The sequence below is a fragment of the Jaculus jaculus genome, chromosome 14, assembly GCF_020740685.1.
Source record: "Jaculus jaculus isolate mJacJac1 chromosome 14, mJacJac1.mat.Y.cur, whole genome shotgun sequence".
NCBI lineage: Eukaryota > Metazoa > Chordata > Mammalia > Rodentia > Dipodidae > Jaculus > Jaculus jaculus.
Window position 1 is genome coordinate 52,173,281 of NC_059115.1, and position 21,059 is coordinate 52,194,339.

Below are 21,059 nucleotides of genomic sequence, written 5' to 3' on the forward strand. Positions count from 1 at the left end.
AAGAGCTGCACTATCAGAACCCTCTTCTCTTGCTTACAGGTCCAGCCAGGAGCAGGCACAGAGGAGAACTCCTGGGCTTGAGGCTAGAAAACCCCCTCCCCCACCACCAGAAGCACTCTAATTTGTTTTTTTTTTTTTTTTCATGTAACTGCCCTGAATGTGTAACACACCTACTGAAGAGAGTCCAAATGGGAAAGAAAAATGCTCTGCCAAACTGTAAATCAGCTTAAGAAAAAAAATACTAGAAAGGAAAGTAACAGATTAAATTCAGGAATATGATTTTCTTCTGAGCTTCCTCCTAAGAAGTTTGGGCCCCAAATTGAGAATTAGAAAAGCTTAGTTTTATAAAAACAAATAAACATACTGATCTGTACTTTGCATGGTTTAGTCAGTTAGCATCAGCTGGATTACCCCAAAGGCTACGGTTGGGAACTATTCAAACAACTTTACAAGGCCTTTGAACACTTCAGACAGAACTATTACTTCAATGAGATACAATCACATCAAATTAACAGTAGATTTTAATAGTTTTCATGAATCCACTTCCTTTATTGCAGTAACCTCTGTACAAAGCAGCAACTGCAATCCTCAGTGTTAAAACATTAGAAAAGCATTTGTGTGACAGTTATAGTACAATATTATCAAAATAGTACATTTTCAAACTTTGTAGATGACCATCCACCAGAGCTCAAATCTTTAAATTATTTCCAAAGTCTTAAAAAACATGTAATGTTGGAAAGAAGTATAAAAAGAATGTAAAAGGAAACCTAAATTACAAAGCTAACTATGCAACAAATAAATATTTGATTTAATTAACTATTAATAATCAACTGAACACCAACATTCTCTTTGAACTCACCAAATTCTTTATCTATAAAACAATGAACTCAAATACCATTGCAGAATTATTTCCATGTTATCACAATGATTAGGACTAAAATAACTTGGCATTGAAATCATCAAAATTCAGCAAAAATGAAGTAAAAATAGCTTTAATACTAATTAGCATCTCTAAGAATTGCTGAGTTTGTGTTTTAGAATATTACAACCTTGAAAAAAATTTTAGCCTTGTGTCTAGTGTTAAGTAATGGATTTTTGAAACTGAAAAGCTTCTTACAATTATTTCAGACAAATTACCCTCCTCATTATGCATATTTAAATATATTTTATATACACATATTTGATGTATGACATTTGGTTCCTGTAGTACAACCCACAATGTTTTCTTGAATGAGGAAAAACTAAAAACCTTGAAGAAAAAAAAAAACAAGAAGCAAGTGTACCTGTGCACATCTCAAGGTAGCAGCACTCAATCCATACCCCATTATCCACTTAGAAAGTTCACACACTCTATTGTTTCCTGAACATGACATTTCTGTCTCCCAACCTTAAATGCTATGAAGCCTGCAATAAATGGAACGATGCTATATGTAGGAAAATCTTTTAGAAAATCAGTTACTCCATTTTCTTAAAATTCTGAATTAAAATGATCTCCAACCTCAATGAATTTAGTACATAGGTATGCAGTAAACAATACTGCATCACTGAAAATAACTGTATGCATTTTGGTTAAGATGTATGAACACCTGTATACATTCTCCACAACTGAAACTGAGTCTATTGTACTGTATTTTACATGAAGTACTCTAATTTTCTAACTGGATAACTTATGAAGTTATACTATGCCTCTCAATTCATCCTTGTCACCCATGAAAACTATAATCTATTGATCTAATTTGGAATATTTTACTACAACAAAATATTTAATCTAATGAATCCTAATCACTTTAAAATGCAGAATGCCAGCAACATAAATTGCATTACATATGCACCTGTGTATGAACATACATACACACATAGAGACATGTAGACATAAATCCCTTGAAATGTTTTTAGGAAATCCTTCCTTGAGAACTTCACATTAGTTGTTTATAAAGCTTTCAGGAACAGTCCTTATATACTGGTAGCATTTACACACTGTCAGGACTGCATAGTAGACCATGATGTCAAAACAGACTTTTCAAACATACAAACTGGCAGTTTTTCTTAACACAAAAGTTTTAAGGTATTAAGAATGGATTAAATTTCAATGCTCAGAATAATCTGTTCAAACCTGAGTGCATTAAGACTAAGTGTACTTGATCATTGAGTGAATTAATCCTAAAAACATTTCACTAAGAAACCAGTGGTCCACTTAACCATTTGGTGAAACGTTTCAATGATTTATAAAGGATGGGGGGTAGTATAGTGAAATCCCATGTAGTGTTTATTGAAATAGTCTATCAAACAACATTGCTTTGTCTAAATTTCTTCCAAAAAATACGGTAATATTTCTTAAAAGTCCCTCAAATTTGAGGGAAATCCTAAATTAGGACAAAAATCTCTTTAAATAAATGCAGATGATTTTGAGAATTTTTTTCAAAATATGACTGATTTTCACTATGGCATACAGAAGTACTGAGTACATCTTCACCCTTCCCTAATATTTCAAAGAATAAAGAAAGAACAGCCAACTAGAAATTTAAAAGGTATTTTGGGCCTCTTTTTCCTAGCTCTATATTAAGATAAACTCCTGTAAACTTAACCTTCAAGTTCACTTTTTGTTATTTCTTTCCACCATTTTTACTAGCTTGTCCTAATTCTCATCTTTAATCTCTAACAGGTACTTTTATTTTGTTTACAAAAGTAATAGAAAACATACAGTATTTCAACACTAACTGGTCAATGGAAGATGAAAAGCAGTGTCCATTTTGTTTTAAGGTAGAAGAGATTAGAAACAAAAATAATATCTGAAGGCAAAGTTTGACATTCTATAAATTTATAAAAGAGGATATGGATGAAATTTGGTTAATTTCAGAAGGCACCTCTAGGCTAAAGGCTTTTTGTACTCCTTTTATCAGTCAAAAATAACACACTTATTGCTATTCAAGTAGCAAAGGAAAACTTTACTCTCATGAACTTCAGTCCAACAATAAAAAGCACTGTTCACTAGGATTGAGATATGGAACTAAAGCTGAGGTCTCCATCACATCTATCAATGCAGCAACTTTCCCGTGTGCTTTCAAATTAATGAAATAGTGAAAGAAAAGTCACAGTTTGCCATTGTGATGCTAAGGTGTCACTGACGATTTCAGTCACTTCACTAGGCACTGAAGTACCATTCTGGAGGGTAGTCCACTGTGTGCAACAATTAAGAATAGAACGTAAGCACACTCTGGTGATTTCCACGAACTAGGAGAATTGGCGGCAGATCCTTAGATAGAACTTCTAACCACGCCATGTACAGAGCGCTAGACACAGCACCTTTTCGTGCAACTGGGAGACTCCTGGAATCAGACAGGGAAAGACAGTGAGTAGTGCCTTTGAGAAGGAACTAAGAAAAATTATCAATTAAGTCATACAACTAGTATGTACAGATAACTATGAGTAAAATACTGATGAATGCAGGCCAACTTCTGCATATACAATGGTAACTACTATTATCTCATAACAGTACTCTTCTATTTTCAGGTTCAACAAGTGTTACTAATTTTTTTTTTTTTTCTTTTTGATAGTGGGTGTCACGTAGCCCGGGCTGAGCTCTAACTCTCTATGTAGTTGAAGGTAACTGTAAACTTCTGGATTCTCCTGCTTCTATCTTACAAGTGCTGGGATTACAGGCCTGTGTCCCCACTCATGTTTTTAAGCAGTACTAGTGACTGAACTCAAAGCATGTTAGGAAGCAATCTAACCTACTGAGCTACATTCCAGCTCAACATTAGATTTTCAAACATGTGTTTGTAAGGACAGCAATAAAATCCTGGTGTGGTGGTACACACCTTTAGTCCAACACTTGGGAGGCAGAGGTAGGAGAACTGCTGAGTTCAAGGGTAGCCTGGACTAGAGTGAGATCCTCCTTAAAAAAAAAAAAAAAACCAAACAACCAAACAACAACAACAAAAAAACAGCATCCAGGGGCTGGAGAAATGGCTTAGCAGTTAGGACGCTTGCTGCAAGGCAAAAGGACCCAGGTTTGATTCTCCACGTAACCAGATGCACATGGTGGCGCATACGTCTGAAGTTTGTTTGCAGTGGCCAGAGGACCTGGCACAACCATTCTCTGTCTCTAACAAATAAAATAAAACTTAAAAAATATTCTGTAGGGCCGAAGAGATGGCTTAGCAGTTAAGCGCTTGCCTGTGAAGCCTAAGGGCCTTGGTTCGAGGCTCGATTCCCCAGTACCCACGTTAGCCAGATGCACAAGGGGGCACATGCTTTTGGAGTTCATTTACAGTGGATGGAGGTCGTGGTGCGCCCATTCTCTCTCTCTGTCTGCCTCTTTCTTTCACTGTCCCTCTCAAATAAATAAATAAACAAAAAGAAAAATATTGTATTAAAAAAACAGCAACCAATGTTTCTATAAAGTGTAGTTCTTACTTAGCACTGTGTCATTTCCTCTTCAATAAGGATACAATTCTTTAGGAGAATTTCTTTCTGTCAGATCTCAAGACAACAGAAGCTATGGGTGGGTAAATGAAACCCAAACAATTAATTCTACGTATTAATTTTGCCTCCTGTTTTAGTTTCTACTTATAGATCATGGTAAGAGTGACCTTTTCAAGTATAAGGATTCCTTCTCTAGATATTTTAATATCTTTCATTTTAAGAATATGGTCATTAGCAACTGAAAATGTTGTGTGCGTTGTTATCAAACTATCCGTTGATGTTACTTCATTTCATCATGTGTCACGTCATGACTTCTGGACGCTTGCACTCTTCCTATCTGTTTAAGATTACAGGATTCAGGACTGAAAATGTTTGGGTTCAAGTAATATCTAACTAACATAGTTCAGTAGAGGAAAAGCTAAAGTAGACATCTAACACAAAGACTGTGGGAAATATGGGGGTGAGGATTTAGATAGGAAATACTATTTTAATTTAAGCCTCTAAATGTTTTAAGGTTATTTTATGAAGAAATTGTCTAGGATTCAAATTTGACTGTGGGATCCACCTATACCACATGTCTAATGGCCAAGGAATTCTGAAAAGGTGAGAAGGCAGATAAGGAAAAAATAGATCAGAGTTATTTACAGTAAGAAATAGACTTATACAAACTAAATATTTAGTTTGCCTTTTCTTCAAATATAAATAATATTGACATATACTTAAGGCAAGGGTTATTAAAAATTGTTTGCTTTTTCTTCTTTTTTTTTTTTTTTGAGGTAGGATTTCACTCTAACCCAGGCTGACCTACAATTCACTATTTAGTCTCAGGGCGGCCTTGAACTCACAGCGATCCTCCTACCTCTGCCTCCTGAGTGCTGGGATGAAAGGCGTGTGCCACCATACCTGGCTTGGTTTTCCTTTTTTATAGATAAGTACTTAAGAGTAATAATTAATTAAAGCATATTACCAACCAACCAGATCTGGCAGTGCAGGCCTGAAACACAGTACTTGGATGTAAAGGCAGAAAAATCACTGCAAACTCAAGGCCAGCCTACACTACATAATGCAACCCTGTGAGAAAACAACAAAATGGTATGTCCTCAAGTAGGTGTAATGGTGCATGCCTATACTCCCAGTCCTCAGAAGACTAAGTGGGGAAGATAGCAAGGTACAGGGCTGCCCATGTTACCAGAATCCTATCTCAAAGCATCAAAAAAAAAAAAAAAAAAAAAAAGGAAATGTCATAAAATGGGCAAAGAAATTTTAACACAAACAGTACTTACATGACAATAATATTGGCTGTGTTTGAATGCTCCTTTAATAATTCATTTAGCCTGATCTGCCGGTATGTCTGAAATGAAACCAGACAATATCATTCCTAGACCATGTGAAAATTAGAAGCTGACAGTTTAGGGATAAGGCTATATTCAGAGTGTACTTAGCCCTCATGAGGCCAGGGGCTAAATCCACAGCGGGCACAAAAAGTACAAATAAAGAATTTAGTATACTTCATTAGACAGTAAGACAAAAACAAATATAACATTATTAAGAAAAAAGACCGATGCAGCTCACTGTTCATAAATGTTAAGGTTTAATTCACACAACTAGTTTCTCCCTTATCAAATTCCAGCACTTGCTGTTTATATCATCAGTATTAAAACACACACACACACACACAAGATGAAGACTGATGAAAAGGAAACAAAACTAAGAATACCTTAGTTTTATACAGCTCAAGCTCATTATCTGTTATTCGCCACGGTTCATCTTCTTTCATTTTATCTGCAATATCTTGTTCCTTATCATCTTCATGAAGTCTGTATGGCTCAATCATTTCGTCAAAAGCTACAATACTTAAAAGAACAGAATAGTGGAAACCTTACTTTAAATTATAAAACAGAAAGATATTAAGCAGTACATTAAAATTTGTTACAAACTAATAAAGTTATGCTGCCTTTCATACAACTATAATAATTATCTTAATAAATTAGAAAATAGTAATTTCTATTATCCCAAACTGGTAAGAATTTTGGGATTACATAATTACTAATAATTGGAGCTAATGATGACCTGTGTCTGTATGTAAACATCCTTTAACCTAAAAAAATTCCATCACATTAACCAAAATGATTCCTTTAAGTGATAAGTTAAATATTTAGAACTTTACTCAGAATATCACAGGCCTTTCTAAGTCAACTTTAAAATTAAATAACAATACCAAGTCCATTATATATTCAACATTTATGTAAGAATAACTGTAAATTTATTTGGTAAAATAAATGCAAACATAAGTAAAACAATCTGTCTATGCCATTTTCTGTAGACCATCCCAAGAGTAGAAATTCTCTGAATAAGGAGAACCTTTAATGAAACTATTGTTGGCAAATTCTTAAGATTCTCTTACCTTCACATACAAAAAAAAAAAAGAAAGTAGAAAATTGTTAATGATGAAATGTTGGGAGTGAATAGTTACATAGTGTGGACAGGATTATAACTGGAATTAAAGAATCAGCTGAAATTTCTGTGGTCTAACAAGTTTCTGAACATGTGTAAAAGAATACTGAACATCTCTTTAAGATTTACCTCACCATCTACTGCAAACAGGTCAAAAGCAGGTAATTATTTTAAGTAAAGTATTCATAAAAAGATTAGAGGTTTACACAGAGAACTTATCCTGTAACTTACTTTTCTTTCTTTGGTTTGGTATTGATATCTCCTAGGACCATGATGTCAGAGAAGTCTATTCGGAACTTGCTAAGTAAAGCAGCCATCCTACAATAAAAATAAATAGCATTCAGACATGTGAAGGATGTTACAAATTATTTTTCTTCAGGTACTAAAAGTGTATCTGAATTGTAATCTAAATCACCTGAGACTACTGTTACATTCTTTTCCCTTCTCTCCTTAGCACTTATCGTGGTCAATCACAAGTCACACTGTAAACCTGACTGGATCTGGAGAAGCACATGTAGTACCCCAGAGTCAAGGACTAGAACATGCAAGACAGACGGTGGAGCCAGGGATGGGCTTGAGCCACTACCCTCAGTGCTGCTGACTCTATGCCCACGTGCCTCCACATGGAAAATACACAATTGCAGGGCACTTTTACTCAAGACAAAAGAGCCGTTTTATATCTTGATGCTGTCAGTATTTTAAGGTCTTTGAAAAATGACAATCTGTCACAAACATCAAATAAAATTACGTATGCATAGCCTAGCTATGGAGGCCAACTTGAAGAAGATGGTTTTATTTAATTAGGTTTATGAGCTTCAGTATATGACAGAACAACATGGGTGATATTTTCTGGTTTATGTGGATTTTATCTATCAAATACTTATGGTATTTCAATTTGATCAATATTCTCCAGTAGAAGTCAAACTTACGCTCTCCGGTCATGGTCTATTCTGTTTATTTTTCCACCAATGAACACTCTAATCTTACAATCTTTCCATTTTTTCTTGGTAGTCAGAAGATAAGGTATCAACAAGGTCAAACCTGAGTTTTTAAAAAAGTAACAGAATCATTTATTAAATGCTATTATTTCAAAAACAAGAACTTTTCTTTTCAGCTTAGTGTCTAACAGCATATACAATATACTTTAATGGAAAGCAATTTTTTCTCTTTCCTTCTCTGATAATTCAGTCAAAATGCCAATATAGAGGCCTGAGTACAGAAGGAGGTCCACTGTCAGTGCTCTCCAAAAGGCAAGCAAATGGAACAATAACCTGATAAAAAATTAGTCACACATGGAAGGATAAACAGTGAACACATTCACTGACCCTTCTGGGAGTCAAATTTCACAATGAGAAATATGAAAAGTGAGAAGCTAGATGGAGTTAGCTTTCAATTCTGCATCTACAGGTCCCTCGACACACATACATGTAAACGCTGAAGTGTGTTCCTCAGCTCTGACCAAAGAGAAGGTCTGGCAGCAGTAACATTAAGGACAAAGTGGGCTGCAGAGATGGTTTAGCAGTTAAGGCACTTGCCTGTGAAACCTAAGGACCCAGCCTCAATTCCCCAGTACCAACATAAGCCAGATGCACAAGGTGGTACAAGTATCTGGAGTTCATTTGAGGTGGCTGGAGACCCTGGCATGCCCATTCTGTCTTTCTCTCTTAAAGTAAATAATCAAATATTAAAAAGAAGCAGCAGCAGCAGCAGCCACAAGCACACCTAATGGTCTGGTTTCTGTTTCCAAGTAACATTTTCCACTAAAAGGAAGTAGGATTCCTTGATAAAAGGTTCCTTCTATGCCTGGTGTAGGGAAAAAGTTCAAAACTGCAAACTAAGAGTAGAATAACATTTCAAACAGCAGCTCCAAGAGAGAGTGGAGAATGACAAATGAACACAGAAGTCAGCTAAGGAAGACCTTTTCTGGCTAAATGTTGACAATCTGACCATCAAAACACATGATGGGAGGAATGAATTCTATCCCACCAAATGAAACAGGAATCAACAAGTCAACATAACAAAAATGAAAAGAGAAAAGCTTTTCATTCCAGTAAAATGGCACCTAATCAATGAGGAAGATGTGATGGGAATGGAAAAACCATCACTTGACCACCACAACACATCAGGGGATGCTGAAGACAGTGCTAAGGACTGTGGGAAGCATGCTGTATTTACAAAGCAGTCCTTCCCTTCCCACCCCAAGGCCACATCTATGGTATAACAACAAGGGAGCGGTAGGAACGAGGCGGTGGCACAGTGGTGAAGAGCAGTGCTTGCAGGGAAAGCATGAGGGCCTGAAGCTGCCCAAGCTTGACTTCCCAGCAGAGACTTGAGAATTGCTGAGGCTTGTTGACTTTAAAAATGGCAAAGATTGGGTTGGAAGGATGGCTTAGCGGTTAAGGCGCTTGTCTGCAAAGGATCCCGGTTCGATTCTCCAGGACCCACGTAAGTCAGATGCACACGGGAGCGCATGCATCTGGAGTTCGTTTGCAGTGGCTGAGGCCCTGGCGTGCCCATTCTCTCCCTACCTTTCTCCGTCAAATAAATAAATTAAATTTTAAAAAACAGCATTACAAACTGAGTGAAACTATGAAATGGCCTATACTGAACCACAGAATGGCATAGGCATGAAGTTCCAGAGATACTAAACCATTTCCTCATGAGGGATACTGAAAGTCATGACCACTATGCCCTGCCAACCCTGAATGGGCTGTATAGTGAAAAAGTATGCCATTTCTTATACCACTATTAAACTTCAAATTATTTTAAAAAGTACATTAATGACCTTACCTCCATCATCAAAAAGCCACCAGACATCAATAGTATTTTTTCCTTGTTTTTTCTGAAACTGTGTACTAGCTTCTAGAAGCTTTTGGTCAGCTACATTTAAAGGTGCAATAGGGCCTTTGGATTCTAAAGGATTAAGCAAAAATAACATGTAAGAGAAATAAATGTTCAAGTACCTCAAGTTTCTACCATGTCCTAGCTTTTGAAAACTGACATACACTTATAATGCAGGTAGCCATTAATGACACAAGTCATAAGTCTGCAGTAGTTTTAAAATTAAAAAGTGATTACAGAAAAACTCTTTCTTATAATAGCTACCCTCATCTAAAATCATCTTATATGAGTTCTGCTGGCATTACTAAACATGCTGATGAATTAAGGGACTGCTAAGTACCAATCAAAGAATGCAGACCTGGCTGCTAAATTTTGCTGATTCTAAAAAGCTGATTTAGGCTAACTAGGCAGATAAAATTTACACCTGTCCTATTCAATAAGTTAATGCTCAGTTTTCCTTAACATTAAAACATTTCTATCTGTGATGTAAAGGACAAAACGGTGTTGAAGACAAACCAACACAACCTTCCAATTATCAGTGAAACCTTCCTGTGAGGGAGGAACCCCCCTTCATCTTTATCTGTCTTTTGTTCTCTCAATATATGATGCCCAATTGTTAAGCCATATAATCACATCTTTTTCTGAACCACAGAAAGACAGTGGGGACTCCTTGCTGCAGGTCTGAAAGGAGTTCCCATCGACATATGCAAGAATTGAAAGAAAAAAAAAAAGTCAGCACTGACTCTATGAACAAGCACATGACTATCATGAAACTCTTAATACTAAAAATTAAAGTGCAGACATCCTCAGGAAAATTAGATTACTTTTTCAGAATGTCTACAATTCACTTTCATGCTGCCATGATGTACATAAACATGACAAATGATTTTGCATGATGGAATAATATGGCTACCAAACCACACTGCTCCGTAACTCTCACCTCTATCTCCTTCTCATAAAATTCATGTACGTTGACATGAGTGTGTATCTCCCAAACGCAGCACAACTGTGAGAAATATTGTAATTTTTGAAATGAAAAATATATTAGTATCAAAATTGTGGAATTGCCTGGGTACAACTGATGGTAAAGAATCCAAGCGACACTGTAAATAAACCTTGTTCAGTGTCTCTACTCATCATCTAAACCATGCAGTTTAAATTAAGAAAGAAAAAACAAAAAACAAAAGACACCGACTTTCTGGATCTGAATATTCCAGAAATGCTATGATGATTTAAAAGGCCTTGTGATATGACATCTTGTCCTGGTAAGGTTTAATTCTTTAGTTGAATAATAATTTTGCTAATCTGCATTTAATAGATAACTGTAACATCACCTCACCATGGAAATAAAAACTAAAATTAAAACAAAAAAAAAACAAGGTTGGAGTTAATAGTATGAAAAGAGATTAAAATAAAATGATGAAAAATGCCTGCCTTTTTTCAACAGTGGTTGAGTTGGAGTCTTGCCATCCTCTTCCTCATCTAGATTATGTTTAAAAAACACAAAATATTCGGTTAATTGCCTTTATAGTCATAAAGTAGTGAAAATGCAAATAGAGAACATTTATAAACAAAACAGTATGAAGCAAAAGTCGATGAAAGATGACTAAAACTGAAAAATAGTATTTTCTATACTGAAATGAAGATTTTTAAAAAACAAATATATCTTAGTCCCTAGTGTTACTGATTTAACACTCATCCTAAACTTTTATTTCTGCAAAATTATCCAAAAAGAGCCAGCAAATGTTGTAAACTTTTAAGCTTTTTACCCTTGGAAACAATTGAGAAGATGTCAAGCTACAGCTTATGGAGTCGAAATATGACACTAAAATTATCTTCTTGGATAATACGTAAGCTCTAAACATACCACTGCAACATGGTAAATGACTGAAGAGCAATGGCAGGGATGATGAAGATCTGCTATTTGTAAAGCCAATCAGCACTTGAAATATATCAAGGAATTTGATCACAGAAGTCTCCTATTTTATACAAATGTCAAGTTATAGAGGAATGATTTTCTTCAAATAAAATTTATATGTGTATCCATATGCATAAATTCACCCATTTGAAAATTTACCTTTTTCTAGGGTTAAGTTTTTCTGATGTAGATTTCCTTATTTGTTTAAGACAAACAAAACCTCACATTTAGACAAGTAAGAGCATTATGCAGTAGGCTCTTGAGTTAGTCTCCCACAATTCCTGCTGTTCACTAACTCCTCACTGTCTCAACTATAGAAAGTTAGTACACCTACCTGCCATACTGCAGGCATCATATACCCAAGTAACCAGGGCACACAACCCAAATATTGTGAGACTATGTAATTACCCTAGAATGTTCCTACTTCGGAAGACTTTTCACAAAGTATAAACTTCTCTGCAAATCTATGCTGATTTTGAGAAATCACCAAATAGAAAACAAGCATAAATTTAACCTATACTCTAGAATGCTACTTTTTATGCATGTTGTGAAAAAGGAACCAAATATTACACTAAATTTTAAACATTACCGTTCTTATAAAGCAAAGGTTTATTAGTATCTGTCTTTGTTAATTAAAAAATATAAATGTAGGCATTCTGTGTTCATTTAAGGGCTCAGAAATGTCAATTATTTCCTTGACATTTCAAAATGATTTAAATTAAGGCTAGAAGGCATCTAGAGTTTTACAAGGCAAAAATAAGCACAGAAGAACTGACCTAGTTTTCTATTCCTTCAAAATGATAAATTCATGAAATTGTGACACATTAGTAAGTTAATGCACGTGTAACATCTACTAAAAGTGTGGTTATACAGAGCAGCTGTTTTAGTTCTCTAAATATAATTTCATGCATTAATTTACTAACCGAATATACAGAAAGGGTCTATTTCAGGAAATAAAAATTGGAAGGAATAGGAAAAAAGAACATATATTGAAATTAAAATGAATGTAAAATCATATCAACAATGGTCAGGATCAGCTTATGTCATTTTAAGAGAAAAGAGAAAAGAATTATAATCAAGGCAGCCAAGAACTGAGCAGAGAAATGTGTCAACTACAGCCTTTGCTATTCTAAGCAAACAAGGTGCATAAGAATGGAAAGAATAAAAAAAAAAAAAAACATTAATGCTCTCAATTAAAATAAAAGTACACCGCAGAGACATGATTTGTCCAGAGTTCTAAATCTCAGAAGGGGGATAGCTATCTTAGAGAAAACAAAAGTATGCTATGGTTTGATGATTTACAGTGCAGATTTCTTTTGTGTTACCTATTAGTTGGGAACAGGACAGATGGAGATACAAGTCTGAGCAGAGGTAGGAGTGAGGGTGGAGAGTAAGATTTGGAAGTCATCCCTTTTCTCACAAGCATGACACACAGTCTTGTGGATGAAGTTATCTGAAAGCTTCATGAACAAAAATTACATGTTCTTTCCAAGTTGACAGTATTGCATTTAAGGCAAACATAAAGAAAAACCACAAGACCATGTTAGTAAGTAATTGGCATGGCTTCTGTTTTGTGGTCTGCTTTTAACATCTTAAAACAGTTATCATTTTGAATTCATTTTGACAGTCATACATTTTCTACGACCAACTAAAAATGAACAGCATCTAATCTGAGAACAGTGACTTATAATGTACATTATAAAAGTCATTTCTTCCCAAAACAAAACATGACCATTTACAAAATCTCATTTGATGAGTTCAAGGCCACCCTGAGACTATATAATGAATTCTAGGTCAGCCTAAGCTACAGCAAGATCCTACTTTTAAAAAAAACACTCATTTGAATGAAAATTACCTTTATGTGGAACAGATCTTTCACCAGATGGCTTGGAAGTATCTGGATCTGATTTCTTACTGTAATCCACATTTACTACCACATCCTTGGAACCAGGTGATTTTTCTTGTGATGACAGTAACTCTTCTGTAGACATAGAGTATTTAAAATAATGTCTAAAATCATATTTTAGCTCTTCAAGAAGGTATATTTAATAATTATAAGATAATCAACACTTGTTCTGAAATACTTTGTGATGATTTTGTTATTGAAACAATGTTTGAAACTACAACCCACTTAAATATGTCATAGCTAAGCAGCTGTGATACTCAAGTGATAGGGAATAATAATTGAAATTCAGATAAGGTAGGATTTGATAGTAAAGAGGATGATACACACTACACAAATCAACTCTTAGTGACAATTAAAACATGTAAACAAATTCTAATGTGTTAATGGACAAATATTCACATGCATACAAGGGGACAATACCACTAGAAGTTTATCCTTAACTAGAAAGCCAAGACCAGGAGAATCTTCCTGAATTCATATTTAAAATACTCTTCATTTTAAAGCGATTTGGTTTTCAAGGAATTAGTGAATATTTAGCTTCTACGCTAAAACTGATCATACAGGCTTAGATGATATGAACTGGCAACATGGCCATAATCTCCATCACTTATCTTTGTAAACTGAGAGAAATGAGAGAGGCTATGGAAGCCAGGCACCAGCATGTAACACTGCGAAACAGAAACAATACTTACCTTGTCCTTGAAGGTGAGATATGTCCAGCCCTTCTTTTAGGCGGATGACCACTACTCCATATTGTATGTCAAAGGCATCACTATAATGGGGGCACAGAAAAAGCAGGAGATTTCTGTTACAAGATGAAAGCAATCACAGATGAACTCAAAAATTACTTTCAATTTAAAATGTCCACTTTAATATGCTTTAAATATTAGTTGGTTAAAGATGAGACTGTAAGACTCAGATCCCACACCTTTGCTGTCCTTTCTTCTAGAGGCCCCTGAAAATATAAGTGCATACTTCTGAGTGGTCATGCACAGCAGACCACCTCTGTGACCACATAAGCCATTAATCTTAGTCTGCAACAGAATCCCTAAAAACCCATTTCACTCCATGTGGGCCCATCATTCGGCAGTATACAACTGTGCTGGCAGTAGCTTTATCAGCACTAACAAGGTTCATCTGACGGAATATTATAGAAAACAACTTTAATAGTCCTACCACATATATTTAGGCTTATATCCTTAAACCTAAGAAAAAAATATATATCTAATACTTGAATAAAAAAGATTATCCTAAGAATGAGAACACTGTCATTTCTAAAAGTATTTTCAAATGTTTTATTTGTACAAAAATTTATTTGTTCAAAAATAAAATCCCACCATGCATGGTGGTGCATGCCTTTTAATCCCAGTACTCAGGAGGCAGAGGCAGGAGGATTGCTGTGAGTTCGAGACCACCCTGAGATTACACAGTGAATTCCAGGTCAGCCTGGGCTAGAGTGAGACCCTACCTTTAAAAAAACCAAAATAAATAAAATAAAATAAAATCCCAACATTTCAAATCAAATCATTTCAAATCAAAATCTTAACAACAGCTCAAAAACCCCTCAAATTCTGAAAACATCTTTGGACCATTTTGACTCAAGTTTTCTTTCAGATGTATTGAAAGAAATTCAGATTTCAAACTTCTGTCAGGAGACTTAAGCAAGAGAATCATGAGTTCAATACCAGCCTAGGCTAAAATCTCAGACCAATCTCAAAAGACTCAGAAGTTTACATTGTTCTCAAAGATAAGAAATGGACTTAACTTTTGTCTTTGACTGAAAAAAATAAACTCAATATCAATTTTTTTTAGAGAAAAGGCAGGAAACATAATTCTTATAATAAGTGTGGAATATAACATCTCGGTATTTTGCTACAAGTGGTAGAAATTGATTTGTTGTTGCAGACAAACCTATAAACTGCAAAGATAAACAACAAAATAAAAAGAATCCAAAGCCGGGTGTGGTGGTGCACACCTTTAATCCCAGTACTCAGGAGGCAAAGGTAGGAAGATCACCGTGTGTTTGAGACTACATAGTGAATCCTACGTCAGCCTGGGCTAGAGTGAGACCCTACCTTGAGAAACCCAAAAAAAAAAAGGAATCTACTACACAATCCATGACATGGAAAATAAAGTCATAAAAAGCCAAAGTATACTGCATGATAAACACAGCTGCAACTACTATGCAAACAAGCATTGTGTAACTCAGAACTTAACACCTCCAGCAGGGAGAAAAAGCAAGTAAGTGCATTAAAAAACAAACAAACAAACAAAAAACATATGTACCAAAGGAAAATGAAACTAAACCCCTGAGGCTCTTTGGTGTGAGACATAATGATTACCTCAGAAAGGGATGGGTCTGACCGTCATTTGCAAGCTCTCATCAGTAGGGATAGGAAAAAGTGTACTAACTTGAAGAGGAAGCCAGAGACAGCATGTTTCATGAGACAAAAATCAAAATATTAGTATATAAGAGCTGGAGAGATGGTACAGCAGTTATGGACACTTCCAAGGCCAGATGTCTCAGGCTCGATTTCCTAGTATGCACATCAAGCCAGATGCACAGACTGGTGCATGCATCTGGGGTTCATTTGCAGTGGTCTGAGGACCTGGTGCACCCATTTCTCACTCTTTCTGCTTGCAAATAAATAATGAATAGAAACATTTTTAAAAATAAATTAAAATTTTAAAAAAATGTATTTCTACAAGCTTCTTTGTATGCCTTTGTGGTGGTTGGATTCAGGTGTCTCCTATAAACTTAGGTGTTCTGAATGCTAGATTCCCAGCTGATAGAAATTTGGGAATTAATGCATCCTGGAGGCAGTGTATTGTTGGGGGTGGGCTTATGGGTGTTTTAGCCAGTTTCCCCTTGCCAGTGTTTGGCACAATCTGATGTTGGCCAGGGTGTGATGTCCACCCTCTGCTCATGCCATCATTTTCCCTGCCATCATGGAGCTTCCCCCTCGAGTCTATAAGCCAAAATATACCTCTTTTTCCCCACAAGCTGCACCTGATTAAGTGATTTCTATCAGCAATGTGAACCTGACTGCAACAGCCCACATACATAATTTCTATGTACATGTATAATTGTGTATGTTTTGTGTAAAAAGAGATAGATAAATTGAACTGTGATTGATAGACCACCAAATTAAAATCCAGACATTGGCCAGGCATGGTGGTGCATGCTTTTAATCTCAGCACCCAGGAGGTAATGGTCGGAGGATCGCCATGAGTTCAAGGCTAGCCCAAGACTATATGGTGAATTCCAGGTCAGTCAGAGCTGTAGTGAGATCCTACCTCAAAAAACAAAGAAACAAAAAATCTAGGCATTGAGGAATTTTTTTTATTCTTATGCTATTAAAAGAGAATATGTGAGAAACAGAATTTAAAATCTACAACAAAGCTTTTAAAATTAAAATGCTAAATTAAAAAGATACTTACTGAAATAAGTTTATATATATATCGACATCCCTCATGTCTGCTTGTAACCAGTCTTTCTTAAATCCAAGGACAAGTGTGTTTGGTTTCATACGACCAAGACCAGCCGCCTAAAATAAATAATAAATATAACTTCAAAACTATCTTATTGAAGGTACTGGTTTTTAAAGAGATAAAACACTTCCAACTGGCAGTAAAATTTCATTAGCATCCAATATATAGATATTCTTAATTCATATACTAAATTGATCACATATTATTGATAGTTAAGCATTAAAAAACAGAAGTTACAATGGAATACTTGTGAAGGTCAAAAATATGTATTTTTGACTGGAGAGATGGCTTAGCACTTAAGGCACTTGCCTGTAAAGTCCAATGACCCAGATTTGATTCACCGGTACCCACGTAAAGCCAGATGCACAAAGTACACATGCATCTGGAGTTCATTTGCAGTGGCAGGCAGCCCTGGTGCACCCTCTCTCACAAATAAAAATAAAAATAAAAAATGCCATTTTTAAGGTTATAGCCAAGTTTTCATACTTTTACAAACAGATATCACACAATATACTTCAATTGCATTCACCATCATATATTTGGTAATGCCATTAAGGCAGAGAAGCAAAAGTCAAAATGGCTGCAATTCTCAATCATGTCAATGTAAACTTTGAATTATCAACTATGATGAACCTGTTCCTAAAAATCTGCTGACTTTCATTTCTCAACTTTATAATCTCAGCAGGAGTTGCAATTCAGGGTAAGCATGGATACACAATTCCACAATTCTTTTTTTGGTTTTTTTGAGGTAGGGTCTCACTCTAGCCCAGACTGACCTGGAATTCACTATGTAGTTTCAGGGTGGCCTCAAACTCACAGCGATCCTCCTACCTCTGCCTCCGAGTGCTGGGATTAAAGGCGTGCGCCGCCACGCCCGGCAATTCCACAATTCTGTCACCCCAGCATCTCAGGAGGCTGAAGCAGGAAGACTGCCATGAGCTCTAAGCCAGCCTGGTCTATAGTTAGCGCCATGTACTAGTAGGCAAGCCAGAGCTATTATGGAAAGACCCTATCTAAAAACAAAACAAAAATTTAAAAAATGAAAGTTATGATTCAAGTATGTCCCAAAGTCTAATAAAATCTGCTGTAAGATTTTCTTAAAGCGCAATGGGAAACTGTATTTCTTAGACTACACAAACTTAGATTTACGAGGCTTTAAAAAAATGGGGTTAAAAAAATTGGCAAATTTTTGTTATATTTAGTGATACAGATGAAATTCACAAAGTTTTATACAATATGACTATCTTATTTTCAAAAATTTCAATCACCCTGATTAGAAATTCTGCAACCACTAATATCTATCCATTCTCTTCAACCTTTTACTAACAGATGACACAATATGCATAACATTTTTTAAAACTCATATTACAATTATACCACATAGCCCTCGTTATATCCAATGTAGTTCTGTTTCTATTAAATTCACCTATTCTAGTTATTTCAGATGAGTGACATTACAGAACTAGTCCTTTGGTTTCTAGCTCACTTCACTTAGTTGACTGTCTTTCAGGTTAATATAAGATGTAACTAACTCCATCTCTTTCTGTAGCTGAATGTTTCACACTATAAACACACACATACAGGGGGAGAGAGAGAGAGAGAGGGCACAACAGCACTTATTCATTTATCTGTTGGGTTCCTGGGTTCCACATTTTGGCTACTGTGCATAATGCGACAGAGAACATTGGCATAACAAATAGACAACTTTCGATTTTGGGGGTACATATCAATCAGTATAATAGGTCATCTTAAGTTTAGCTTTGTAATGAACCACAGAAATATTTTTCGAACATTTATATAATTCTACATTCACAACCAGCAATGCCCAGGTCCTCATTTCTCTACACTCTCAACACTTATTGTCCATTAAAAAAAAAAAAAGTTTGTTTATTTGAGAGAGAAAGAGGCAGAGAGAGAGAGAGACAGAGAGAGAGACAGAGAGAGAAAGAGGGGGGGGGGAGAGAGGGAGGGAGAGAGAAAGGGCCCGCCAGGCCTCCAGCCACTGCAAATGAATTCCAGATGCGTACGCCCCTTTGTGCATCTGGCTAACTGGGTCCTGGGGAATCGAGTCTCGAAACCGGGGTCCTTAGGCTTCACAGGCAAGCGCTTAACTGCTAAACCATCTCCCTTATTGTCCATTTTTTAAGGTATAGCTCTTAATGGACTGAAGCTTTCTCTGGTTCTGATCTGCACTTTCAGGATGATAAATGGTGCTAAGAACGTTCCAATGGCTATGTACTTAGGGTGTGTATCTAGAAATGAAAAACTCTACTCACCCTTTTGATTACTTTTATGTAAGGTTTCTCTTTATTGTTTTTTAGAAGTTTTATATATCAAACCCTTATCAGATTAATGCTTCAAATATTCCCTAAGTTGTCATTTCATTTTCTTTGTAATGTCCTGTGCACATTTTTTAAAAAATTTCCAAAGATATCTAATTTATTTTTCTTTTAACACTAATGCTTTTGTTGTTGTATGCATAGAAGTAGGTCTTGAATTTAACCATTGTATTTAAGTCCTATGGTTTTAGTTCTCATATTTATATTGCTCATTCTGAGTTGTACTATTCTGAGTTACATCCTTAAGTCATTTTTGTAAAACATTAAATTTATTCAAGTATTTAGCAAAAGCCTGACCAAGTTATTAAGGGGTACAGCTTACATTCACCTTGAAAATGTTGTCATGCACCCAATTTCTTTCAAGAGAAAAGGTGTTTTTTTTTTTTGTTTGTTTGTTTGTTTTTCCCCCCAGTCTTACTCAGTATATAAAACAACTTCTTGGGCTGGAAAGATGACTCAGCGTTTGCTTGTAAAGCCTGACTGCCCAGGGTCGATTCCCTAGTACCAGGTAAAGCCAGATAAACAAAAGTAGTGCATGTGTATGTATTACATTTGTAGTGGCAGAAGGCCCTGGTGTGCCCATTCTCTTTCTCAAATTATTTATATACATACATACATACATACATACATACATACATACATACATATATATATATATATATATATATATATATATATATATATAATCTGCCTGCCTTCAAAGGGAAAAGATAGAAATATTTCTTAGAAAAAAAACAAAAACATCCCAGATGCATATGCCACCTTATGCATCTGGCTTATGCTGGTCTCCTGGGGAACTGAACCTGGATCCTTTGGCTTTGCAGACAAGTATCTTAACTGCTAAGACATTTCTCTAGCCCTCCATTTCTTTTAAATTAAGACTATATTTTAGGTAGCCTAACGACGTGTTTTGACAATTTGTAGGGGAGAGCTAGGGGTGTAAAAGTACAAGTATTATTTTTAGGTAGGATAGTTCTTGAAAGAGCCAAGTTAGGCACATTTCATGATGGTACAAAATATTGTGAAAGTCATGGTCCTTCTCATTAAATATTTGCCATAATCCTACCCTAACTATATTTACTTTTGTGCTGGGGAATGAACTCAGGGTCTTTGAACATGTCAGTCATACATTTTACCATTTAGCCCCCAAAGGCTTTACTTTTATAAAATTAATAACAACATCTTATTGTATATTTGCATGTATGCTTTCAAACTTCATTATTCCAAAAACTTCCCTAGATTTACTTATTTTTTTTTAATTTCACATGTATCTTGCTCATTTTTATTTATAAATCTTACTTAGAGTAGCTATTAAGGTATAAGGAAACATTTTTAATTTCTATAAAATATTATGTATTTAAGAAAATAGCTTACTATTGGAAATTCATCTTTTCCATAACCCGTTTTCTTAGTGTTTGACAGAAAATTAGTTCTTCATAGGTTCCATACTGAAGCTAATGTATCAAAACTGCAGTAATCTGATATCTATTACAAGACAGCACTAGCTTCTAAATATTCATACCCACAAAGTTATTTCTTCAAACTTGTAGCAATATTCTCAATGCATCTTGCATTAGAATTCACTGACAAAAATGCTTTAGTTTGTCATAATTTTCCATGTGTCATTGCAAACATTTTTACCACATCAAGATTTGTTTCCTCAATGCTATATATAGTTTTCATT

General features: G+C 35.4%; 1 protein-coding gene across 2 annotated transcripts in view; it reads right to left on the minus strand.

Annotated features, from left to right (window-relative positions):
- Positions 1–503: 503 nt before the first annotated feature.
- The window catches only part of Slc12a2 (solute carrier family 12 member 2), a 108,873-nt gene continuing 88,317 nt past the window's right edge, over positions 504–21,059 (minus strand). The window contains exons 18-27 of one of the 2 annotated variants that reach the window (XM_045133571.1): positions 16,986–17,092; positions 14,237–14,316; positions 13,494–13,619; positions 11,155–11,202; positions 9,670–9,792; positions 7,809–7,920; positions 7,111–7,197; positions 6,143–6,278; positions 5,709–5,776; positions 504–3,326 (exon numbers count right to left, since the gene is read on the minus strand). In XM_045133571.1, coding sequence (XP_044989506.1) covers positions 3,191–3,326; positions 5,709–5,776; positions 6,143–6,278; positions 7,111–7,197; positions 7,809–7,920; positions 9,670–9,792; positions 11,155–11,202; positions 13,494–13,619; positions 14,237–14,316; positions 16,986–17,092 — 1,023 coding nt within the window. In that variant the 3' untranslated portion in view covers positions 504–3,190. The remainder of the gene's footprint in view (positions 3,327–5,708; positions 5,777–6,142; positions 6,279–7,110; positions 7,198–7,808; positions 7,921–9,669; positions 9,793–11,154; positions 11,203–13,493; positions 13,620–14,236; positions 14,317–16,985; positions 17,093–21,059) is intronic. The other variant, XM_045133572.1, reaches the window with a different exon arrangement.